Raw genomic sequence first — 21,398 nt, forward strand, 5'->3', positions numbered from 1 at the left:
GCTCAGTGGTTTCCTTGCCTGAGAGATGAAAACAGTACAAGTAAAAAGCTGAGAACTGACTGTGAAGGAAGAAGACTTGCCAGGTACAGAAAGAAGACCACAAGGAAAGACAGAGAAGAGACACCACAGAGTGGAAGAGGCAAGGATAGTTAAAAAACAGCCATTGGAAAACATGGGATCCCAGGCCTGGAGAGGGAGCCCAGGGTTGCCAGGTCTTTGCTTTTCAGTAAATAAATAGAAAAATTCCATGTCTGTTTTTCAGGTGGCTGGTTGACAGAGCAGAACTACTTTCAATGGTATCCATTATGCCATTAATTCAAGTGAGACGTCTCTGGTAGGATATAATGATTTTAGTCTTCCTCACAGCCACTTAAAAATCAGTTCATCCTAAGAAATGTCTGTGTTTTCCCTGGCTTAGTTGGGAGGATTGTTCCTTTTTCTGAAGAAACTTATGTTAAGCAAAGCCATAATAAAACCACAAATCAAGTGCTCAGAAACAAGAAGATTCCTGAATTAATGTTATTTGAGCAAATGTAATTTTTATGTTCTTGTGCAATGCTAGATGAGTTTCTCAAATCAGATTTTCCAGACATGTTCACTAATTGGGCATTTCTCATCATCTGGATGCTTTTCTTCCTCAAAGCAAGTCAAGCGGGATGCAGTAATTCACAGCAGTGGAAGCTGTTCATTGAATATATCAAGTTCAATTTAAAAAATCTAAGTATCCTAATCCACAATTTTCCTAACATACAAGTTATCACCCAGACTTAAAGTCTAATTAACATCAAAAAAAGTGTCAAGCAGTTTTCAGGTTAGTCTGGACCATGAGTAAGTTTTAGAGATCTTTGAAAACTTATCCAAAAAAGTTACTGGTTATGTTCCTGAGGTTCTGAAAACAGAAATTATAAGAGCAAAATTACTGCAAGAATATTTACAGTAATGTCCCTAATGTCTCTTTAATATATTTTTAACAAAGTTTTAAATTCCATTGGTAAAATACAGTTAAGCAAATAGTATATAGTGGAGTTAATAAGAATGAAATATGTGATCATGAAAAGTAGGCCTGAGTGCAGAAACAGTGACCAAGGAGGTTCAATGCCACGGCAGATATCCCCCAGCCATGTGGATGACACATTGTTAGCATGACAGTCAGCATATATGACAGCTCTTTTGTGAGAATGCTACCTTTCTCTTTACAGGAACAGAAAGAAATACCTATTTCAAAGTTGCAGAACTTAGCTAGATATAGGAAATGAAACATCAACTTATTTAAACAAGTGACTTATCCAACAAAAAAAAATTTAAAGGTTGTTGCAGTCTGAAAGGTTTTAATGCCAGCATTAAATGTTCTAAAGCTACAGGCTTTTTCTAGAAGGAAACAACAGGGATATACTTCAAAACTTAATTATAGGGAACCATACCACTGGGTCCCCACAGATCCTGCCAGTCTACATCGAAATCAAGAATTTATAAAAATATCCTAAGTGGTTACTGATTCCAAAAGACTAAGTACCTTTTCATTTTCAGAATACTAAATAGAAGTTAATTCCAACGAGAGAGTATTTTCCATGCAAGAGATTAAAATCTAACAGTTAAATCTCATAGTTTCCAAATTAATACAAAACCCTCAGTTTCCTCTTGCAGTTCAGTCTCATTGAAAATCCTTTAGCAGATCTATAAATTAAAAAATCATTGTGGTGCATTCTTATGATACACAAGACTTTGTAAAAATAGTATTAGATTCCTATTTTGTATACAGAAAAAGGAAATAAATTAACTCTTGGGTAATATCCCTGAAACATTAGCAGTATGAATGGTGCTGGAGTATAATTAGGTTTGCAGAAACTCTCTCCTCCAAACACCCATACACTATGCTATTTAGGGCTAGTTTTGAAAACTGTAATTAAACAGTCAGAAAACCCCTGGAAAAGAAACAAAATAACCAGCCACATAAAAGTCACAGGGAAAAAACAAACAAACAAGCCCCTGCTTGATCATTTAGGTTTCTTAATGAGCTCTGGTAATTCCAGTAAGTTACAGAAGCCAGGAAGGACCTGAGCAGTCAGCTCCTTTCCTTTCAAACTTTAACAACTGTATTAGATTTCAAAACAAAAAAAAAAAAAAAAAACAAAAACAAAACAAAACAAATCACTGCTCAGCTTACTGAAATAACATTTTTCTCCCGTACACATTCCTGTCAGATTAATCTATAGCTAATAATTCCTCTCTGCCTGCTCATTTATCCATACTGAAACACAAGGAGAAATACAATTCCCAGAGCACCTGATAAGCCACTTCGCCAGCCTGGGACAGATTTTCAGGGGCTGGGAGTTTACAGTTGGGCTACAGCGTGGCATCTACAGAGCAAGGCATGCTCTCCTGCTTCATAGCCTCTAACAACGATGTCTGGCACAGGGTTGGTAGAGCCACCAGGTTTGCAGAGAACTGATGGAAGTCCAGCTCACTCTGAGCTGATGGCATCTCTGCAGCTCACTACACTGGCAAGCCAAACAAAGCCACTAGACCTGCAATGCCCAGCATTTCAGATTAAGAAACAAGCCTTATTTAAAGGGCAGACAGCAGGCCACCTCTTCTTCAACATATTCATCCATCTCTCCCTGTTCCCATCATGCCACTCACACAGCACAAAGCAGGTGGAAATTATTCATGGTTCCCTGCTGGGGATTCCCTCGGCAAATGTAACTGCGGATTAGAGAGCTCACAAAAGTTGCCTTCCCGATGGGTCTGGGGCCAAGGAGCACAGCTAGTGGACACTCTGCCAAAATACACCTGGTGTCAGTTTACAGCTGTTGAGGGAGACTTCCTAATTGCCATAAATTAGCTGTTATTACCTGGTGGACAGCAGAGAATCAAGGAACTTGGATTTGCTGGCTGCCATTCTGCCCTTGCCCAGATGCTGCAAAGGACATCTTGACTTTGCCAGGTGCTCAAACAGCTGGCCAAGTAAGCAAGGAGCAGAACCCCATTCTCCCCCCAGGTATGGCCAGTCAGGCCAGGGGGACAGGGTGAGGAGGGCCAGCAGATGCATTATCATCCCTGCTCTGAATCATCTCATTGCTGGGGCACTGATAGACCTTGTGTCACTCCTAATCTGAATTTAATCCATGTTTTCTGTTTGAATGCAGGGCCAGAGCCACACTCAGTTCACAGCCTTGATCAGCTGTCTTTAAAAGTGTTGTGCACACCCAAAATGGTAGAAAAAAATTAGCCAGCACAAATATTCATATAAATATAGTAGGAAATTCCCCCCACACACACACACACGTAAATATGCATGACTGAATTCTGCCCTTCATCTCACACCCACACCTCTGAAATGACATAAAAGGCCAATTTCAATCCTGAGATACACAAACACTTACTGAGGTACAGTTCTCATTTACACCCAGGCTGAACTGGGTTTAAACATGTCTCTGTGGCTTGGAGAAATGTAGGCAATTGAGTCCATCAGGTTGGTACAGGCTTGGCTGCAAGACAATGGAAAATTATTGTTTCTAACACCTCTAATCTGTAGGGCTCTATGAGACTAATATTTACAGGTTCTTACCCCTTACTCTTTGCATTGAGAAATTTGATTTTCACAGGGGCCATGACCTAGGAGCTCCTGTTGATTTTAAGCAGTGGTTAGCACTTCCCACCCCATAGGTAGTGGGCTTCACTCTACTGTTTAGGTAATCAGACCATCAGCTCCTTTCCCCTCTGTTTGTAGAAATCTTTTTTATTTTTAAGTGATTCCAGAAGAAATACTAAGAAATTGAAAGACAATTTGGGCATCATATTTGCAGGATATACATGAGATTTTTCATGTGTGCTGTGCTAGCTGTTTATCAACCTACCAATCCTCACCCCCAAGAAAAAAACCAAAACAAATAAGAAAAGGCCAAAATCAGGATAGTATGGCTGAAAGGTCTCCTAGCTCCTTGGTTGTTTTGAAAAATAAAAGCATTTACTCACAGAGGACACACAAGAAGAGATTCAGGTAGCTTTCTACAGTAGAAAAGAGATATTTTTCAACCTCTTTCTTTCAGCTGCCTGCAGTCACAAAGTGCATTGCTGCCTTAGGCTGGAGAGGGGACCCACAGACAGATTTTCCACCTGTGACAAGTGGCCTCACACCAGCATGGTCAGATCTTGCTGCTGCCCTTCTTCCCTGCAGATGCAGTGTCATAGTGTACAGTGTCATTTTCCAAACAGCCTATCCTACACCTAATCCTTAGAATAATAAAAAAACCCCAAACACCTTAAAAGTGGAAACTGGGACAGGAGCCACCTTTTCTTAGTCTTTTCTACAGGGAGACCCAATGCTTCCCAAGAAAAATCAGAGAAAAGTCACGAAGAGCTCTTGGTGGTAAAGCTATTTTGATCTCTTGTAGCCTAAGTAACTGAAAGGGGCTAGGGACACATTTTCAGGCATTTTAAAGAAAGATGTAATTATGGGATAAAGTTAGTATCTTCTAATTTTTCATTAGGTAATTCTGAACGCACTGTAGAGTGACTTTAAATAGCACAGAAATATCAACTGGCATAATATAGAATAGTAGTAAGTAATTCTCATGACAGAAGAGCCTATATATTTGGGAAAGAACTGTGAAAGCAGCGAAAAACTTCACTTTCCTAAATTAACTCTGATTTCCACATTTCGATACTGAATTTTTGAATCATTATGTTTGAATAATATAAGGGGTTTGATATCTAATACACTGTTTTAGATTAGGTTTACCAAGTGTTTAATAAAGCAGGATGTTCATCTCTTTTGTCTTCTGGGTGAGGACTCTTTTATTACAGTGTAGTATCTTTTGTTTTAATGCTGCTCTGCAGTGGATTGCCAGCTCATTAATTTTTCTGCTATAACACCCAAATCCCTTTGCTGATCAGTGTGCTGAATGATTGATTCCCTGCTCCCAGACTAATTTTTACATTGGACTGCATTTACCATCTGGTAGATAAATCATCCAAAACACTCAAATTCGGAGTCTGGTTCCAGTGATCCTCTTTGTTTGTTCAGTCAGCAGCATAAATATCACTTGCAAATGTGGAGGTTGTGTTCTCTCACCTGGATAACTCTTCTAAATTGCAGACAGAGGTTTTAGCACAGAGCACTGAGATAAAAATAAACCTCTTCTCGTTAACAAAAAAAAGAAAAAAAATAGGTATCTGTTCTTCGTGTTTTCTAGCCAAAATTTTTGTTTTATCCCTACCATAGCCACTAGTTTCTCACATGAAAATGAGTATTTCTTACAGCACAGAACCAATTTTGCACACTTCAAACACATTTAAACTACTTTTGTGAAGGTGTAAACACCTGTGCAAGTGAAGAAAAGGACATCCTTTGCAGTTAAAATAAAGAAGAAATACAGTGAAATAAATTGCCTTCCCAACCCACATTTTATATGACAAAACAATTCTATAACCTCAAGAGGAGCCTGCCTATTTTATTTTCACTTTTATAACCCTGAAATGATACATCCATAAAATTATACTTCCAATCAAGACAGGGAAAAAGAACTCTGCCTCACAGAATTGTCTAGGCAAACTTCGTGAGAGATGGAGGATGACAAGAAAGCTGCAGGAGGAACGTGGTGCTTTAGGAAAGGAACTGTTCATCTGACCACCACTGCACATGGCTATATCGCTTGGGGGGAGCAGGGGGGTCCCTTTCTTTAGCCTAAGGATTTTCTGCTGCTCTCTGCTGCCCTAGAGAACCCATTTGGCACAACACATTGACCTCTGTCTCTCCCAGAGGGGTCAGATAGAGGCAGCACACAATCAGAGTCAATACTAATTAGCAAAATGTAAACATTTCATTAGATCAATGCTTCCCTGAATTTTAAAGCAACAAACTGCTATCCAGCTACATTTTTTTATCAAATTTTCTATGGAAATACCTGTTGAAAACACTGTTTTAGCCATCTCCATCAAACAACTAAAGACTTTATGTCTTGTTTGTGTGGTTTATCAACACTCTCAAGAATTCAAAAGCACTCACTCATTGTGAATGCCTAGACTATTTTGGATGTTTTCTGCATATGCACCAACATCTTTAACTATTCCATATCTCAAGCTTTTATGTTGCTTTTGTTAAGATTCTTGTTTGGTTTAAAATTTTAGAGGAAATTTAGCAACTTCTGCAAATGAAGCTTATCTAAATGCTCATTCTTTGCAGTCATATGTGAAACTGCATGTGAAACGTCTCTGAAGAGAAAAGCAGGTAAAACTCTTTTAAGGTACAACAAACTCCTCCATACGCTTCAGGTTTAAGCAATGGGACACTTTCTCACCCACTGCTAAATTATGTGTGTTCATACAAGGTTTTTTCTACAGTCATATGCAAGTACATGGGACAGCATGTTTTCACTGGGGGCTGTGTGTTCCTTCTTTCACCATTGCATGCAATGGTCTCATCAGTTAGTAACTGAAACTGGCTAAAACGCTTCTTAAATAAAGATTTTGTCAGCCATAGGTGAACACTGACGTTTGTCAAACTCCTGAAGGTAGGTGGGAATGTGACGGTCCAGGAAATAGTCAGGGTTGGATCTGGGGTAAAGCAATTGGAGCCCCTAAAGTTGAGCATTTTGTGTTCAACTCAAACATGCTATGGTGATCAAGGCTAGATTAACCAGAGTTTGCACAGATCCAACTCTCTGGCTTGCCTGACTGCCCCCATTCACCCCATCTGCTTCCACATGGATCCTGTGAGATTAGTGTGAGGAAAGAGAAGATGCCCCAGGGTCTTCTCTTGAGGAACCCGGCTGTTGCCTGCCAGGAAGCCTGGCAGCTGGAAGGAGGCTGCCTACAGCTTTGTGGCCTGGCAGAGCCAGATTTCAGGACGTTTTGGCCTCCAGACAAGACCTGAAAAGAACCACTTCATGTCCTGAACACCCTTTTGTCTGTTTGTCAACACTGTACCTGTTCTTTCTTTAGGCTCTATGCATCTTACGAAAGTACAGAGAGTTTTACACCCATTTAAGATATGCGGGAGGTCTCAGCCTGGTAGAAACAGGTTGGGAGGACTCAGCTGCTACCAAGACAAGTCATGTCGCTTCCAAAAAATTACTGACAGTTCTGTCTTGTTCCCGATTTTCTTTCTTTTCAGTTTAACATGTTTTCTTGCTGGTCTTAATTAACATTATGTTTGAACCATGGATAAAGATCCTGCCAACTTGAACACAGTTATATAACGTGGGTGTTTCAAGACTGTAATTGCAACTAAATTTATTTTTATAATACTAAATCAAAAGAGAGGTATTACAAGGATTTAATTTTATTTTAAACCAGATCCTTTAGGCACTGTTGCTGTAACACATAATCTATTATCAGAAAAGTCCTGCCTTTTCAGTCCTTAGAAATTGTCTACTATATTGAGAATTTAAATTATCCTAAAATAAATGCCGATTTGCTAGTCAAACACTGCCTCCTCACAAACCACACTATGACCAATGAGGTAGCATTAGAGTAACTTAAAAGAAATTGAACACTGATATCAGTATAACACTAAATTGCTCTTTTAAAACAGAGAAATTCACATCAATAGATATGCAAATGCATGCAGAGCCTGGTCTGTCTCCCAGCTCCCAGTCAGCCAGGTCTGGGGATGTAATTGGGTCAGTGAGAACAGAAATCTTCTAGGTACTCATCTAGCAAAGACTTTCACTGGCATCTTGCTCCACAGAACACACAAGTTCCCTGGTAAGAATCTTGAAGAGAAAAAAAGACTTGATTTTCTTCTTTTTTCTAAATAAACAAGCAAATAAATAGTAGAACATATGACCCATAAATCCCAAATATTTAAACAACTAATGGCACCACTAGATACCTTCCTAATAACACAAGATTAAATAGTTCTGATCTCACATACCCTTGAAGCCATCTGTGAACTAAATTAGAACCAAAGATACATCAAAGCTGTTCATCAAGACAAATAGACAGATTTCAGGATCTCCAGGAAACTTTAATTTCATCAGATCACAATTTTGATTGCTGAACTTACACCTAATCAGATTTTGTCTGTACCTTCTTATCCTTTTGTAGAAGAAAAATATCATACAAAGAAGACCCATTTTGCCAAGAAATGGCATCATAAAATACAATTTACTATCGACCAATTTAGTCAAACAAGCCCTTCTCTACACAGGAGTTCCACAAAACACAACTCTACTCTCACACTCTTTCTCTTTTTCTTCTTGTATTTCTCTGTATTTCTAAATTGTTACAATTTCAAGATGATATAGGAATAAACTACAGCAATTAAAGAGACTATTCAGTTTACAGCATACTATTTAATTATAATTTTCTTATTACCTAAAGCTATTTTGGGATAGAACAATTTTTTTAAGAGCAATTCTATAAAGAATGTCATTGGTCTTAAGCTCTATCAAGTATTACACTCTGTTTAGAAAAAGACAGGCTTTCACCTCAATAATGCCAACATGTCCTTTATCTCCACTTTTGTTCCACAGTATCTGTAAGGACATATTAAGGAGGATATGCAATAGTCTAGAATCAGAAGAATAGGTCCTTTTTCAACATGCCTGGTGCTCAGCATTTTTCCTTCCACAAATGTTACAGCTACTTTATCCTCGAAACTATTGCCACTATCTGCTTTGTGGACACTCACCAAAGTCTGACCACAGGCTGGAAAAGCCACAAGCACTTCCAGGTGATGAATCAATGGTGGAATGTGATAATCTCTTTACAGGAAAAAGGTAAATTGAGCCTCCTGTTGATATTGGTGGGATTCTCTGCATTAGTGCTTCCCTACCCAAAGTGCTTGACTGCAGCTTCCTTCTTTTTTCCAAGTCCAAGTAAATATTAACTCTCCTCTTTATCCAGTCTACTGTCAACTCTAGAAGAAAACTGACAAGCTATAAGTATAAAATATTTATCCTTACATCAAGAGCAAGAAAAGAGCCAGACTTGTTGTTTTCCTCTTAATAGGAATTATCAGAAAAATCCTGGTACAGAAAGAATGTTTTCTTAGTAATATTTTCCACAACAAACACAGCTCCTCTTCTCCCCTTTTCAAAAAACAATAAAGAAAATGGATTCAATCCAATCCCTTCAGTCAAGCCTCAATTGTTCTATCACGCTGCCAGTTCCCACTAGTGACAATGACGGAGTGATACCTACTACAAGATGATTTTCTGCTATTCTGACACTTTCAATTCTACTTTAATTACCTTTTGGTTCTTTAATCACCTTTTGGTTCTTTAATCAGTGTAAGAATCTGTACTGTAAGGACATTTCATGTCTAGGCAATTACATTAAAGAGAAACAAATATGTGCATGCTACTGTCCAAGTTTTAATTTCTCTTTTTAATCACTGCTTTTACTTTTTACTTATTGTTGATTTATATTCATGCCTTATGATAGTTTCTCAAAGTGATATGTAACCTGAGTTTAGATCATTTATTTCATAAGTTCAACTCGCACAAACACATATCATATTTATTTGGCTCAAATGTTATAATTCATTTATTGGAACATAACTCATAGTATCTTAAATAAAATAACCAATTATTCTAGTCCCATCTACCATTTCAGATCAAGTTTATCTATGCAAATGTAAAAAGAAATGTACTTCTTAAAATAGTTGGGCCAATTTACCTGAACCTGTACCTCTTTTCCACCCCTTGTTCTTACATTCTCTCCAACATGGCTACATATCTTTAGCATAAATTAATAACTTAAAATGATACACCAAACGAAACCCCTCACCCACTTAATTTGAACAAAAACTACAAAGGGTACGTCTGTTTTAGCTGATAAGCACAGATGAAAGCCAGTCTTGAGGCCACAACTCATTCTGGTTCAGAGTCCCCACTGGGCCCAGGCAGAAACCACGGCTGAGCTCCAGAGAGCAGCAGTGCCTGAGGTTTATATCCTACCAAATCTGTGTTCACATCTGTCACATGGACTGGGCCAACGGAGATACATGCTTGTGTTCACTCTTGCTTGTCACAGCAGGGACAGCCTGGACCTAAGCTTCAGACAATGCAATAGTCTAGAGAGAGAAGGAGTGCACACAAAACTCATTTTGGCCAACTCACTAATAAACTTAAGTCTTCACCTCAGTGTAAATGTAGCAGACGTGAGTAGTTTGAGACCCCGTCTTAGGTAGTTCATACATATAGGTAGCCAGTGATAGTAAGCTTGGAGGATCCCTGCTACAGGATCTGGAGGACAGACACGAAGTTTTTTAAGAAAGTACTGAAAACAAATGCACTGTATCTGCATTTGAACTGGATCTCACATTGCTCATGTCACTCACCTTCTGTGCTCTTCCCAATTCTTCTTCCTTTAAAACTCTGTTCACACGATGGAAAAAGGTATGCATATGATGTGGTCAGTTATTGCCACCCATGTCCATCCTCTCTAAGTTGTTCCCCCTCTATCTTTTCTCATAGCGCTTCCTTACTCTTTTCTGCTTGTGTACCAGTCAGTATCTTCCACTCTCATCCCTCTTCAGGACCCACTCTGGTTGTTCAACCTTCAGATGCCTTTGCCCTACTGATGATGTCTACCCCTCCCTTTTCATCCTACCACATTTTAAAGTATTGCAACACATGAATTTTGCTTATGTTTGTTGTAGTCTTGGCTTACCATGTTCTCATCTTTCCTCCTCTCTTTTTTCTACTGTTTCCATAGCATATTGAAAGTTGAGATAATGATGAAGGATGATTCAAGTGTACCTTTCTCTTCTGTTCTTGCTAAAAATTTGCAAGCTTTTTGACAGCTTGTACTTCCATGTTCAATAAACGCCCCATCATAGATTCAGCCATCACCCTATCACAGGATAGATACTTTGTCCCTCTATTCCCTTCCCTCTCCTTAATCTTTAATTTCCATCTACTTTTATCTACAATTTCAGATATGTTGACTGTGCATTCATACCCCTCAGAAGAGAAATTTTGTAAAAGAGGCGTCCTTAATTTTTCCTTGACCTCATTCAGTCCTCAACAAGCTATTCTGACACAACTTTATCTTTACCCAACTCATTCAAAAAGAACTTAAGAAAAAAGGGGACAGCACATAGCCTATGAGACTCATAGGCAGAGCACAGAATCGTCCCAAACAAGCCTATTTTATCACATGAAGGAATAGCACGCTGAAAGGCTTATCCACGGAAACATATCCCTGTTAATTAAAATCCCAGGTGTACAGACCCAAACCAAGGCACTGAGCAATAATATCTCTCATCGAGTCTGTGTATCTTCCACCCAAATCCATGGCATCTGGTCACTTATGATCAAACCTCTGTGGCTGCCACACAGGTGACTGGAGCGTATCTCACACTGAAGATTCAACCAGACTCAAACTGAAACCGAAGATGCCCACATGCAGCGTGTATCTCTGGAGAGTACCATCAGATTAGGAGCTCACGAACTAGCTACGTGTTGTACTTACCTTTACACGTGGGATGCTCAATAACTCCCTGTAGTTCACGGCTATCTCACAGCCTGAGCAGAGCAGCAATCATCATGCCACCTGGCTCACGGACTGCCAGTAAGTATCAGAAATGTTACAGAAGAAGACTACAGGCAGTGCTGGGAATAATATAGCATCTCCAAAACATCAACCTAAGACTCTCTTTTCCAGAAAGAAATACCAATTTGTTTTTTACCCTATTCTGGGTAAAATGGGACTATTTTATTTCCCTAGCTTAGCAGGGGAAAGATTGGCAGATGAACAAACACATACAAGTCCAGATTGTCAATTAACTGCAGATATATCTTAATTCTCCGTTTCCTTCTCTAATCACTTGATCGTACGTTCTTCCCTTGGCCAAGGATGATGCAATTATATCATAATTTAACAAAAGGCCAATCTGCAATGCATGTGCCAAAGGAGCACAATCAAGGCTGAAAAAGCTTATCTTAATTTTCGTGTTGTCTGCCTATGTCCTCCACCTTGCAATGTTCTTTTGCTACAGCAAACTCTTTATTAAGGAGCATATTCTGTAGCAGTAAAAGAGCATTTCTGAAAAGAAGTAACAAATACATACAGGTAGCTACATCATCTAGTGATGATAAAATGTTACAAGCCCAGGAACCCTCTCAAGAAGTGTAAAAAACTATTCAGGGCAGCAGGTCAAACTGATGCTCATATAAAAATGATAAAACAGCAAAGGAAAGGAGAAGAATTTTTCTTCTTTGAGTATGGAAAGTAATTCAGAGAGTCCAAACATTGGAAGAAGTAGGAGTAGTGTTCTTTATAAACAGCAATGTACATGATAGCAGTCCACTGAGAAAGGTGCCAATGCCAACATCTGGTCCCAAGTGAACCTACAGGAAACACATCTTTTTCAAGGAGTAGCTTCTCCAGTAAAAGTTACTGAAGCTATGCAAAGGTAAGTGAGGGGAAAATCTGACCCAGATATTGTATGTTGATGTTAGTTCTTTCAAAATTAAAGTTGATAACTGAAGCCCAGCAGTTTTGCACAAAACAGTTAACACATAGCAGAAGCTGACTACTGCATTTTAAATGAAATTTTCTTTCCATGTTTTTGTAGTTACACTAAAAACAGTGCCTGCCACAAGTATGTATATAGTACATATACTTGCTTCTGCCTATTTTTAGTAGAACTGAATAATTCTGAATGCCTTCGATACAGCATACGGTCTTCTAATTCCAGGTTGGAAAGCTCTCTTTCTGTGTTGGTTTCTAAATAATGGTATCCCTGTGTTCCACATCATCTTAGAAACTTCCTCACATATTTCACCAGCCTCCCATATTTAATCTCACTGATTTATGCACATGCCATGGTCTAATGACCCACATGTCTCTAACGGGTAAGCCGCTAATGCCAGTGACACATTAACCTATTAACCTCTCTTCAAAAATAACCATCATATTCATACAAATAGAATGAAAAGTCAGGCAGCAGCAAAGCAGTAGGACTGTGATATCACACAGTAAACAGTATATATCTAAACTGAGTAAAATGAAGAAAAAAGGAGCATATCAAGAGTGTATGGCAGATTTATTATATTGCAAAATCGTTTCGCCACAGTTTGTTGGTCCGTGAATTTGATAGCCCGCTTTAGCAGCATTATCCATATTGTAAAATGTAATTGGGAGGAAGATCACTCTTCCGTTCACTCATTTCTTGAAATCTGTTTTACAATTTGGGGACCTCATCCTGCCAGGTACTGAGAGTTCCTTCCAATGTGGAAATTGCCTTCCAATCCCACTGAAGACAATGGGAGCAGGGCGCTCTGCACACAGGGTGAGAAACCTTCATCACCTTGGAGAAGGCACTTTGCACAGCTCTTGCTGGCGATCCGTGCAGTGGAATAAACCTATCATTTTAAAAAGCAGGAGGAGGCATACACAGTCATTTTTGGAGGAAAAAAATAAATTCCCTTTTGTAGATAGTAGTTTTAGAAGAAAAAGAAGTCTTTCTGAAAAACTGTAAACTTTATGTTGTGTGTATTTACTTGGTTCTACTTTAAACTCACCATATCTCTCAAGATCTAAGAAAACGTGCTGCTGCCATGCCGAACGAATTCATACACACTGCAACCCTACAATACCACCGTATACTTATGTATATTATGTATATGTCACGCAAACAAAGCAGGAAAAAAAAAAAAAAAAAACACCAAAACTAAAAAGCTTATTCTGAGCACATCAGGGTATTTTGCTGCCGACACCTCATCCAGAGTGAATCTACACAACAGCCGGCAGAAGGACGGACGGAGAGGCTGTCCTGGGTTTTGTGGGCACACAGCAAGAGTGAGACCCGAGAAATAGCCCGTGTGAGCGCCGTCCGGGGCTGCGCTCACGGCTGCCGCCCGGCTCGCACTCTCTGCCTGCGGCAGGACGGGGACGGGGCCGGACCGGAGGGGAGGAGGACGGAGAGGAGGGGGCGCGCTGCAGGCAGCCCCCGGGGCGGCCGGCGCGCACCTGCCGGCACCGCGGCGGGGGGCAGCGGGGAACAAAAAAAGCCAAGAGGCGGCAGCAAAACCCTTTCCTTCGGCTGGGAGAGGATGGAGAGGGGGCTCCCCCCGCCCCGGAGAGGGGCATCCCCCCGCCGGCCGGGGAGCTGGCCCGCCGCACCCGGGGCCGGGGCGGGCGCCGCTTCTTTGTTTTCCGCCGCCCGCAGCGCCGGGCCGGGCCGGGCGGAGCGGGGGGGCCGCGCTCAGCCCTCCCTCCACGTGCACGCGTGGGCTGCCCGCGGGGATGGGCGCGGGGCGGGAGCCGGCGGGGCATTACCTGAGCAGTTGATGCCTTTCCCCTTGCCGCCGCCCTGGCACTCGGAGCCGGGCAGGGGATGGGAGGCGCGGCCGGCGGGCAGGGCGGAGAGGGCGAGAACCAGGAGGGCCGAGGTGTAGCACAGCGCCAGCGGGGGTCCCGCCCGCAGGAGCGGCCGGGCGGCGGTCGGGCTCTCTCCCAGCATGGCGAGGGGCGGCCGAGGACCAGCGCCGGCGGCAGCGGGATGGCGGTGGCAGGCCCGCAGCATCAACCGGAGCCCGCGGCGCCGCCCGGGGACCCTCCTTTCTCCGCCGCGCCGGAGCGCACCTTCAGCATCCCCGCCGCAGCGGCCGCACGGACCCGCTGCCGCCGCCGCCGCCCGGGCACGGGCAGGGCTGTCCCCGGCGGTGGGGCTGGGGGCTCCGCGCCTGTCCGCCGGCGCTGCCGCCTCGCCCCGGCCGCGCTCCTTTGTGCGCGGCGCCCGGCAGCGCCGCCGCTCCGCCTGCAACAAAGGGAGCGGAGCCGAGAGGCGGCTGCTGCTGCTGCTGCTGCCGCCGCCGCCGCCGCGGAGGGGGAGGAGGAGGAGGGAGAGAGAGAGAAGGGGGAGGAAGTACACGTGATGGCAGCCCCCTCCCCCGGGACCGGAGGGGAGGTGAGGGGCTTCTCCTCGCTCGGCGGGCAGGGCAAGCAGCGCCCGCCTTCACGGCGGGGCCGCCCCCGCGGGGAGCGAGTGGGGGGTCCCGGGGCGGTGCCAGGTCGGGCAGGGCTGGTGGTGAGCACCGGAGGCTGGCGTGCGGGGATAGCACTGATGGGTGAATGAAGCAGAGAGGGTTCCCCAGGGGCGTCGAGGAAGGAGGGCCGTTGGCACAGCGTTTGTCGCTGTCCGGGATGGTTTATTTATTATTCACTAATAAACCAGCGTGAGTGGGGCTGGGGAAAAAGCAAAGGGACCATCTCTGCTATTGCTGAATTGTAAGAGGTGTGTTTAATTCTTACTGAATGGAAGCCCAGCATGTATAGTAGGAGCATTTGTACCGATGGAAGTAAATAAAAATGTTTACGGTGAAGGCAGTGACTTTTGTAACACAATACTTTTACTGTCTAAGGGTTTTCCAATCCTTTACATGGAGACCCTTCAGAGGTCAGAAGCACTGCACAGATACAGGGTGTTAGGCATGTGTCTTGAGTGCAGACCCGCAGTATGTATCTGTGCGACTGAAAGTTTTGTGTAAATTGACAGCACGGTGACCATTTTTACATAGGGAAAACACAGGACAATGCTTTACATTCAACGAGATTTTTTTTTTCCTGTCTCAGTTGTCAATTTCACACAAGTTTTTTAGTCCACTGTACAAACCAATTATTTTTCAGGAACAAGAACTGCCTGTTTCCTTGGTCTCTCTGCTGCTGCATGCCACTGATGGGCTCTAAGGTATAGAGCTTGTGTGAGGAGACCTGGCTTGCACTGAGGTATAGCTCCTGTGTGAGGAGATGTCTGAGTAGTTTGTTAACCAGAGCAATCAAGAGTAAGGCCATAAATCCAGCAGTAAGCTTTGGGGAGGCTCAGTGGTCAGACACACAAAGTCAGACCGTTGCCTTTTTAAATATGGCAATGAAGAGATAAGTCCTGTATTACTAAGACTAAGCAATTTCTTTTTGGTATAGGGGATTCGATACTGGCTTCTTCTGCCAAGTAAATGTTCTTCTGTAATTCCGTGCTGATGCTAGATGTCAGAAGAGCTCTGTTCCTCAGTAGGGTGGGGCACATTAACTTTCATGATGCTGGTTCTGCCGAAAGAAACTGGGCTGCTGAGCTACACTGGCCAGGATGTGTAAAAGCTTGCTAGGTCTGCATACTACTGTCTGGTCTGCTAAGCAGGTTGTAGGAGCAAATGCTCCATATTACTCTTTCCATAAACACAACTAGATCCATCTTAAACTAAATATGCTGTTTCCTGTACTTCTTGCTGGAGGACTAGACCAGCACTGCCCTCGTTGCTAGGTTAGAAAGCTCCTTCTAACATCCAGCCCAAACACATTGAAGATCAGTTCATACCCATTTGTCCCTTTGCCATCCAGTGCTTCAGTTAGGCATTTATCTTTCTGTTGCATTTAAATCTGTAATGTATTTATAGGCAGTAGTCATAGCCACTCTTGGCTTGTATAACCTATCAGTACGTTTTATTAGTCTCCTGTAAGGCAGAGCCTCTGTAACTCAGATTTTACTGCACTAGATAAAGTTTGAATTCAGCTTTCTTTAGCGTAGCTGACAAGCAGTGTGTAACAGCTTTCACAAACTATTGCCAGTCTTTGCAATGGAGGTATTCTTTCCTGATTTCTTCCAAAATTACCTTTTCTCATACAGTCAGTATGCTTTTTATATGACTGAATCTCAGTGGTGGTTCAGGTCATGCTGTGAGTGACAAATAGAGGCACCTTCTTCTATTTGTCTGTCATTTACAGTCCACAATAGAAATGCTTTTAAAAAATGTCTAAGTGCATGACCATATGTTTTCCATTATTGCATTTCATCTAATTTCTTTTATTCCAGTCCTCAAGATTTTGTAGTCATCTCTTCAGAATATTGTGAACCTCCTTTCTATTGACAGTCCTGCACAGTTCTTTGTGTCCAGAGCACTTCCACATCCACAATAATGAAAATATATGCAAATATAAGCTGTTGGTCTCACAGTAGACTTTAACAGTCTCTCAGTTCAAACATTCCCCTTCCAGGGCAGTGAGTAGTCGGCTGTAGGGAGTTCCCAACTGAATTTGCAGCTCTGTTTCAGTTCCCATGTCTTTCAGCTTAAGTATGCAAACTATATTCTAGAATCATAGATTCATTTGGGATGGAAAGGACCTAAACTACCATCTAGTTCCAACACCCCTGCCATGGGCAGGAACATCTTCCACTAGACCAGGTTGCTCAAAGCCCCATCCAGCCTGGTCTTGAACACTGCCAGAGATGGGGCATCCACAAAGTCTTTTAGTTTAAAGCCACTGTCCCTTGTCCTCTCCATAGAAACCCTTGTAAGAAGTCCCTCTCCAACTTTCTTGTAGGCCCCCTTTAGATACTGCTGCTATAAGGAAGGCTGCTATAAGGTCTTTCTGGAGCCTTCTCTTTGCCAGAATGAACATTGTAGGAGAGGTGCTCCAGCCCTCTGATGTCTATGGCCCTCCTCTGGACTTGCTCCAACAAGTCCACATCCTTCTTATGTTTGAGGCCTCAGAGCTGGAAGCACTACAGCAAGTAGGATCTCACAAGAGCGGAGTAGAGGGAGAGTATCACCTCACTCGATCTGCTGGTCACACTTCTTTTGAGGCAGCCCAGGACATAGTTGGCTTGCTGGGTCATGTTGAGCTTCTCATCTACCGACATTCCCAAGTCCTTCTCCTCAGGGCTGCTTTCAATCCATTCTCCACCTGTATTTGTGCTTGGGATTGCCCAACCGAGGTGCAGGATCTTGCACTTTGCCTTGTTAAACTTCATGAGGTTCACACAGGCCCACCTCTCAAGCCTTCCAAGGTCCCTCTGGATAGCATCCCTTCCCTCCAGTCTGTCAGCCGCACCACACAGCTTGATGTTGTCGGCAAACTTGCTGAGGGTGCGCTTAATTCCCCTGTCTATGTCACCAATAAAGATGTTAAACAATACCAGTCCCAATACCGACCCCTGAGGAACATCACTTGTCACTGATCTCCACTTGGACCTCAAGCCATTGACTGCAACTCTTTGAATGTGACAAGCCAGCCAATTCCTTATCCCCCAAGTGGTCCATCCATCAGTCTGTGTCTCTCTAATGTAGTGAAAAGAATATCGTGCTTTGGACAAAGTTAAATGCTTTGCACAAATCTAGGTACATGGTGTCAGTTGCTCTTCCCTTATCCACCACTGCTGTAACCCCATTGTAGAAGGCCACCAAATTTGTCAGGCATGATTTGCCCTTAGTGTGAAAGCTTTTAGCAAGTCCTGATAGATTGTAAGTAAATCTTACAGGGTTTGGTTTTGGCTTTTTTTTGTTGTTTCTATTTTTTGACTCCTGGGATGAATGACATGCCATTTTTTAATCTAGAAAAGCCACATCTGAGTAGTGCTATCTGTCTGGATGCATTTCTAGCTAGTTTAAAGTGAGTGATACAGTCATGCTTGATTGGCAAATTCACACCATGCCAGCTGGGTATTCATTCTTATTCTGTTCTCTGATACATGTATTAAAAAAAAAAAAAAACCTAAACACTTTCCTGCCAGCTTAAAGAGCAAAAGAATTGAGAAAGAATTTGAACAAGCTGCTTCTGCAGTGCAAATTGTTGCAGAGGGAGGGAATGCCACACCAATAAAATGACAGATCTTTTATGTCTTTGGGATCACACTAGACTCTGCCACATTTGGTAACTTCCATCTTTGGCAAGTAAATGTAACTTTATTGCAATTATCCAAAATTTCACTTTTGCTCACCTCCAACTGTACTTCTGTGAAAGTAGGAAGCTCTACACATTGTTGAAAATTGGCATCCTTGGTGAGTTCTTGAACACCACGAGCAGTTTTTCAGTCTCTTACTGATACACACACTGTTTCTACCCACTCCCTCCACCTTATTTTTCTCCAGTAATTGAAGAAATTAACATGTACAGCCAAAGGGAAGCAGGGAATATGAAAGAACAGAGAGGATCTGCCAGACCAGTGAGAGTGATTTCATTTGACAGAGATCTGGATACAGTACAGATACACTTAATCGTGAAAGCACTGTTTTATTTCATCTTAGAGAACAAAATGGAGAGCAGAGATCTATAATTTAGTGAAACCATTAAAGTGTTGTTTGGAGGCCCCTGTGGCCCTATGCATCAGACAGTAGAATCCTGCTCTTGCCAGGTATTTCATCAGAGACTTGTACTTATTAGTTTCAACTTTTGTTTTTACCCAAAAAAAATCCTGTTTCCAACTCCTGTAGCTATGAAGAAAATATTAAAAATATCAAGAGTATAAAGTGGAGCAGGGTTCACAGGATCAAAGAAACACAAAAAGATTGAGCCTGGAAGGAACCTCTGAAGGTCATCTAGTCCAACCCACTCTGCTCAGGCAGGGCCACCTAGAGCCGATTGCCTAGAAACGTGTCCAGATGGTTTTTGAATATCTCCAAGGATGAAGACTCCACAACCTTCCTATGCAACCTGTGCCAGTGCTCGGTCACCGTCACAGTGAAAATGTGTTTCCTGATTTCAGAGAGAACCTCCTGTGTTCCACTTTGCGCCCATTGCATCTGGTCCTGAACAAAAGATGTTATGTAACCAAATGTAGAATTGTCCTCAATGGAAGGCTCAGTTCTGTCATATAAACCATTTCACTTTTGTTACTTGATCAAAAATACTCAGTTTTTTCAATAGTTGAACTTATGGTTTTTTATTCATCTTCTGTGCCCAAAATCTCAAATGACATCTACCTAAACCTGCCATCCTCAATATTTGCAACTTGGATAATATGAATAAGGATCTTCAGTATACAGTCCCACTGTATTCTCACAGAACAAAATGAGTGCAAACCCAGGAAAGGACCAGGTGCCACTGTCTATGTAATTTAGTTTCATGCATAGTTCATTAGCTAAACTTTGTTTTTAATTAAAATTTCTTTTTCAGCACCACAGCATTTCTTCTGTATTATTCCTGAGTGCTTCAGCAATCAGATGCATGGCCCAAGATTTACAGAAAGGTCACTGTGTAGGATTTGGAAGTCTATCCAACAGACCCTGCACAGGATTTTCTTGCCACACTTACCCATGCAAACATAATTGTGGAGAAGTTTTCTTGCCTGGAAGGCTCTTGGCTGAACAGGAAGAGTGTTACGCACAGTACTCTCTTGCTCCTTTCAGTCCAGGACTAAATAATGTGGCACCAGTCTCAGATCAGTACTTGTTCTTTGTTAAAGTTTCACATGTCTAACTTCTGGTCCAGAAGCTTGATCAAGTGATTCAAGTATTTAACCCCACTCAAAGCTAGGGGACAAAAAAAAATAAGACAGTTTAGGCCAAACTGAATTTGCTGGCACAGTAATGAGAACAAAGTGACGGCAAAAGCTCAGTAAAAGCTGGTATTGATGTTGCTGCTCTAGGAGGCAGGAAAGAGAAGGCTGACTACTACTTCGGCCTTCTCCCCACCAATATAACTTCATTGTGTCTCTGGGGCAAGCAACACAGGCAGTGGGGCAGTGGCCATTTTACTGACACCCTGCTGCCCTCTTAAGCTGTGTCCTTTTCCAGTGTATAAAGCTGCCTAAATGCCTCACCAATTTTTGAAGCAGAAACATGTTCAGGCTAGTTGTTATTGGGAAGCTTATTGGGAACTCTTTCTCTTGTGCTATGCCACTCTGTTTTGCATTTTCTACTCCACTCCTGTAGTTCTTTTCTATTCCCCTCCTATTTTAATTTTTAATTTTTCAGCTGTTTCCCTACATTTTCTGCTTTCCCCTTTTCCATTCAACATGTGCCAGACCTGTTTCTCTTCTTACACTTGTTTTGCCTCTTCTTTCCCAGAGTATCTTTATTCAGTTGAAAGTCATAACTAAAAGGCCATTTGGGTCAATAAGATGATTTTTAAGAACCAAGCTAGAGATACATTTCTTCTCATTGAATTTCCTGTCACAACATCCCCATGAATCAAGAAATAGCACTGAGCCCACTTTGCTGCTGGGAAAACAAGGACACCAAGGGATTTCTTTTTTTCTACCAGCAACTAAAGGAGACAAAGAGTTCTGCAGCAATTGCAAAACAAAATCCTTACATTTCATAACCCAGTTCCAAATAAATGCTTCTCCGGTGAATTTTGGTTCCTCCCAACACTAAGACCTTCTGTTGACTTTTATTCAGAGTAGTGGCAAGAACAGTAGTTGAAGCCTCAAAACATTCTCAAGGCTGGCACAAATATGTTTGCCCATATTACTCATTCTCATTCATCTGTTAAAAACTATTTTTCTCCTTTCTTGCCATATATAAGATATGAGCTGTCATTTAACACCTTCACATATTTAAGTCTTTTAATCTTTCCTCATTAATCAATGCTTTAGTACATTAATCAGTTTGTTACCTTTTCTCAGTTTCTTCTAATTTGTTGACATCTTTCTCTTATTCAAATACTGCCAGATTAACTGCTGATTGGTAAAAAGGATTTCCAGATGCTGATAAACGCTTTTGTCA

At 42.1% G+C, this 21,398-nt stretch overlaps 1 protein-coding gene across 1 annotated transcript in view; it reads right to left on the reverse strand.

Moving 5' to 3' along the window:
* The window catches only part of TMEFF1 (transmembrane protein with EGF like and two follistatin like domains 1), a 120,727-nt gene extending 103,134 nt beyond the window's left edge, over positions 1-17,593 (reverse strand). The window contains 4 exon segments of the mRNA XM_051812850.1: positions 14,236-14,626; positions 14,628-14,814; positions 14,816-15,093; positions 17,504-17,593. Of these exon segments, the coding sequence (XP_051668810.1) occupies positions 14,236-14,626; positions 14,628-14,814; positions 14,816-15,093; positions 17,504-17,593 (946 nt within the window).
* Positions 17,594-21,398: the final 3,805 nt, after the last annotated feature.

Source organism: Manacus candei, unplaced genomic scaffold, assembly GCF_025592945.1.
Source record: "Manacus candei isolate 608988 ecotype Guabito, Panama unplaced genomic scaffold, ASM2559294v1 h1tg000088l, whole genome shotgun sequence".
NCBI classification, from domain to species: Eukaryota; Metazoa; Chordata; class Aves; order Passeriformes; family Pipridae; genus Manacus; species Manacus candei.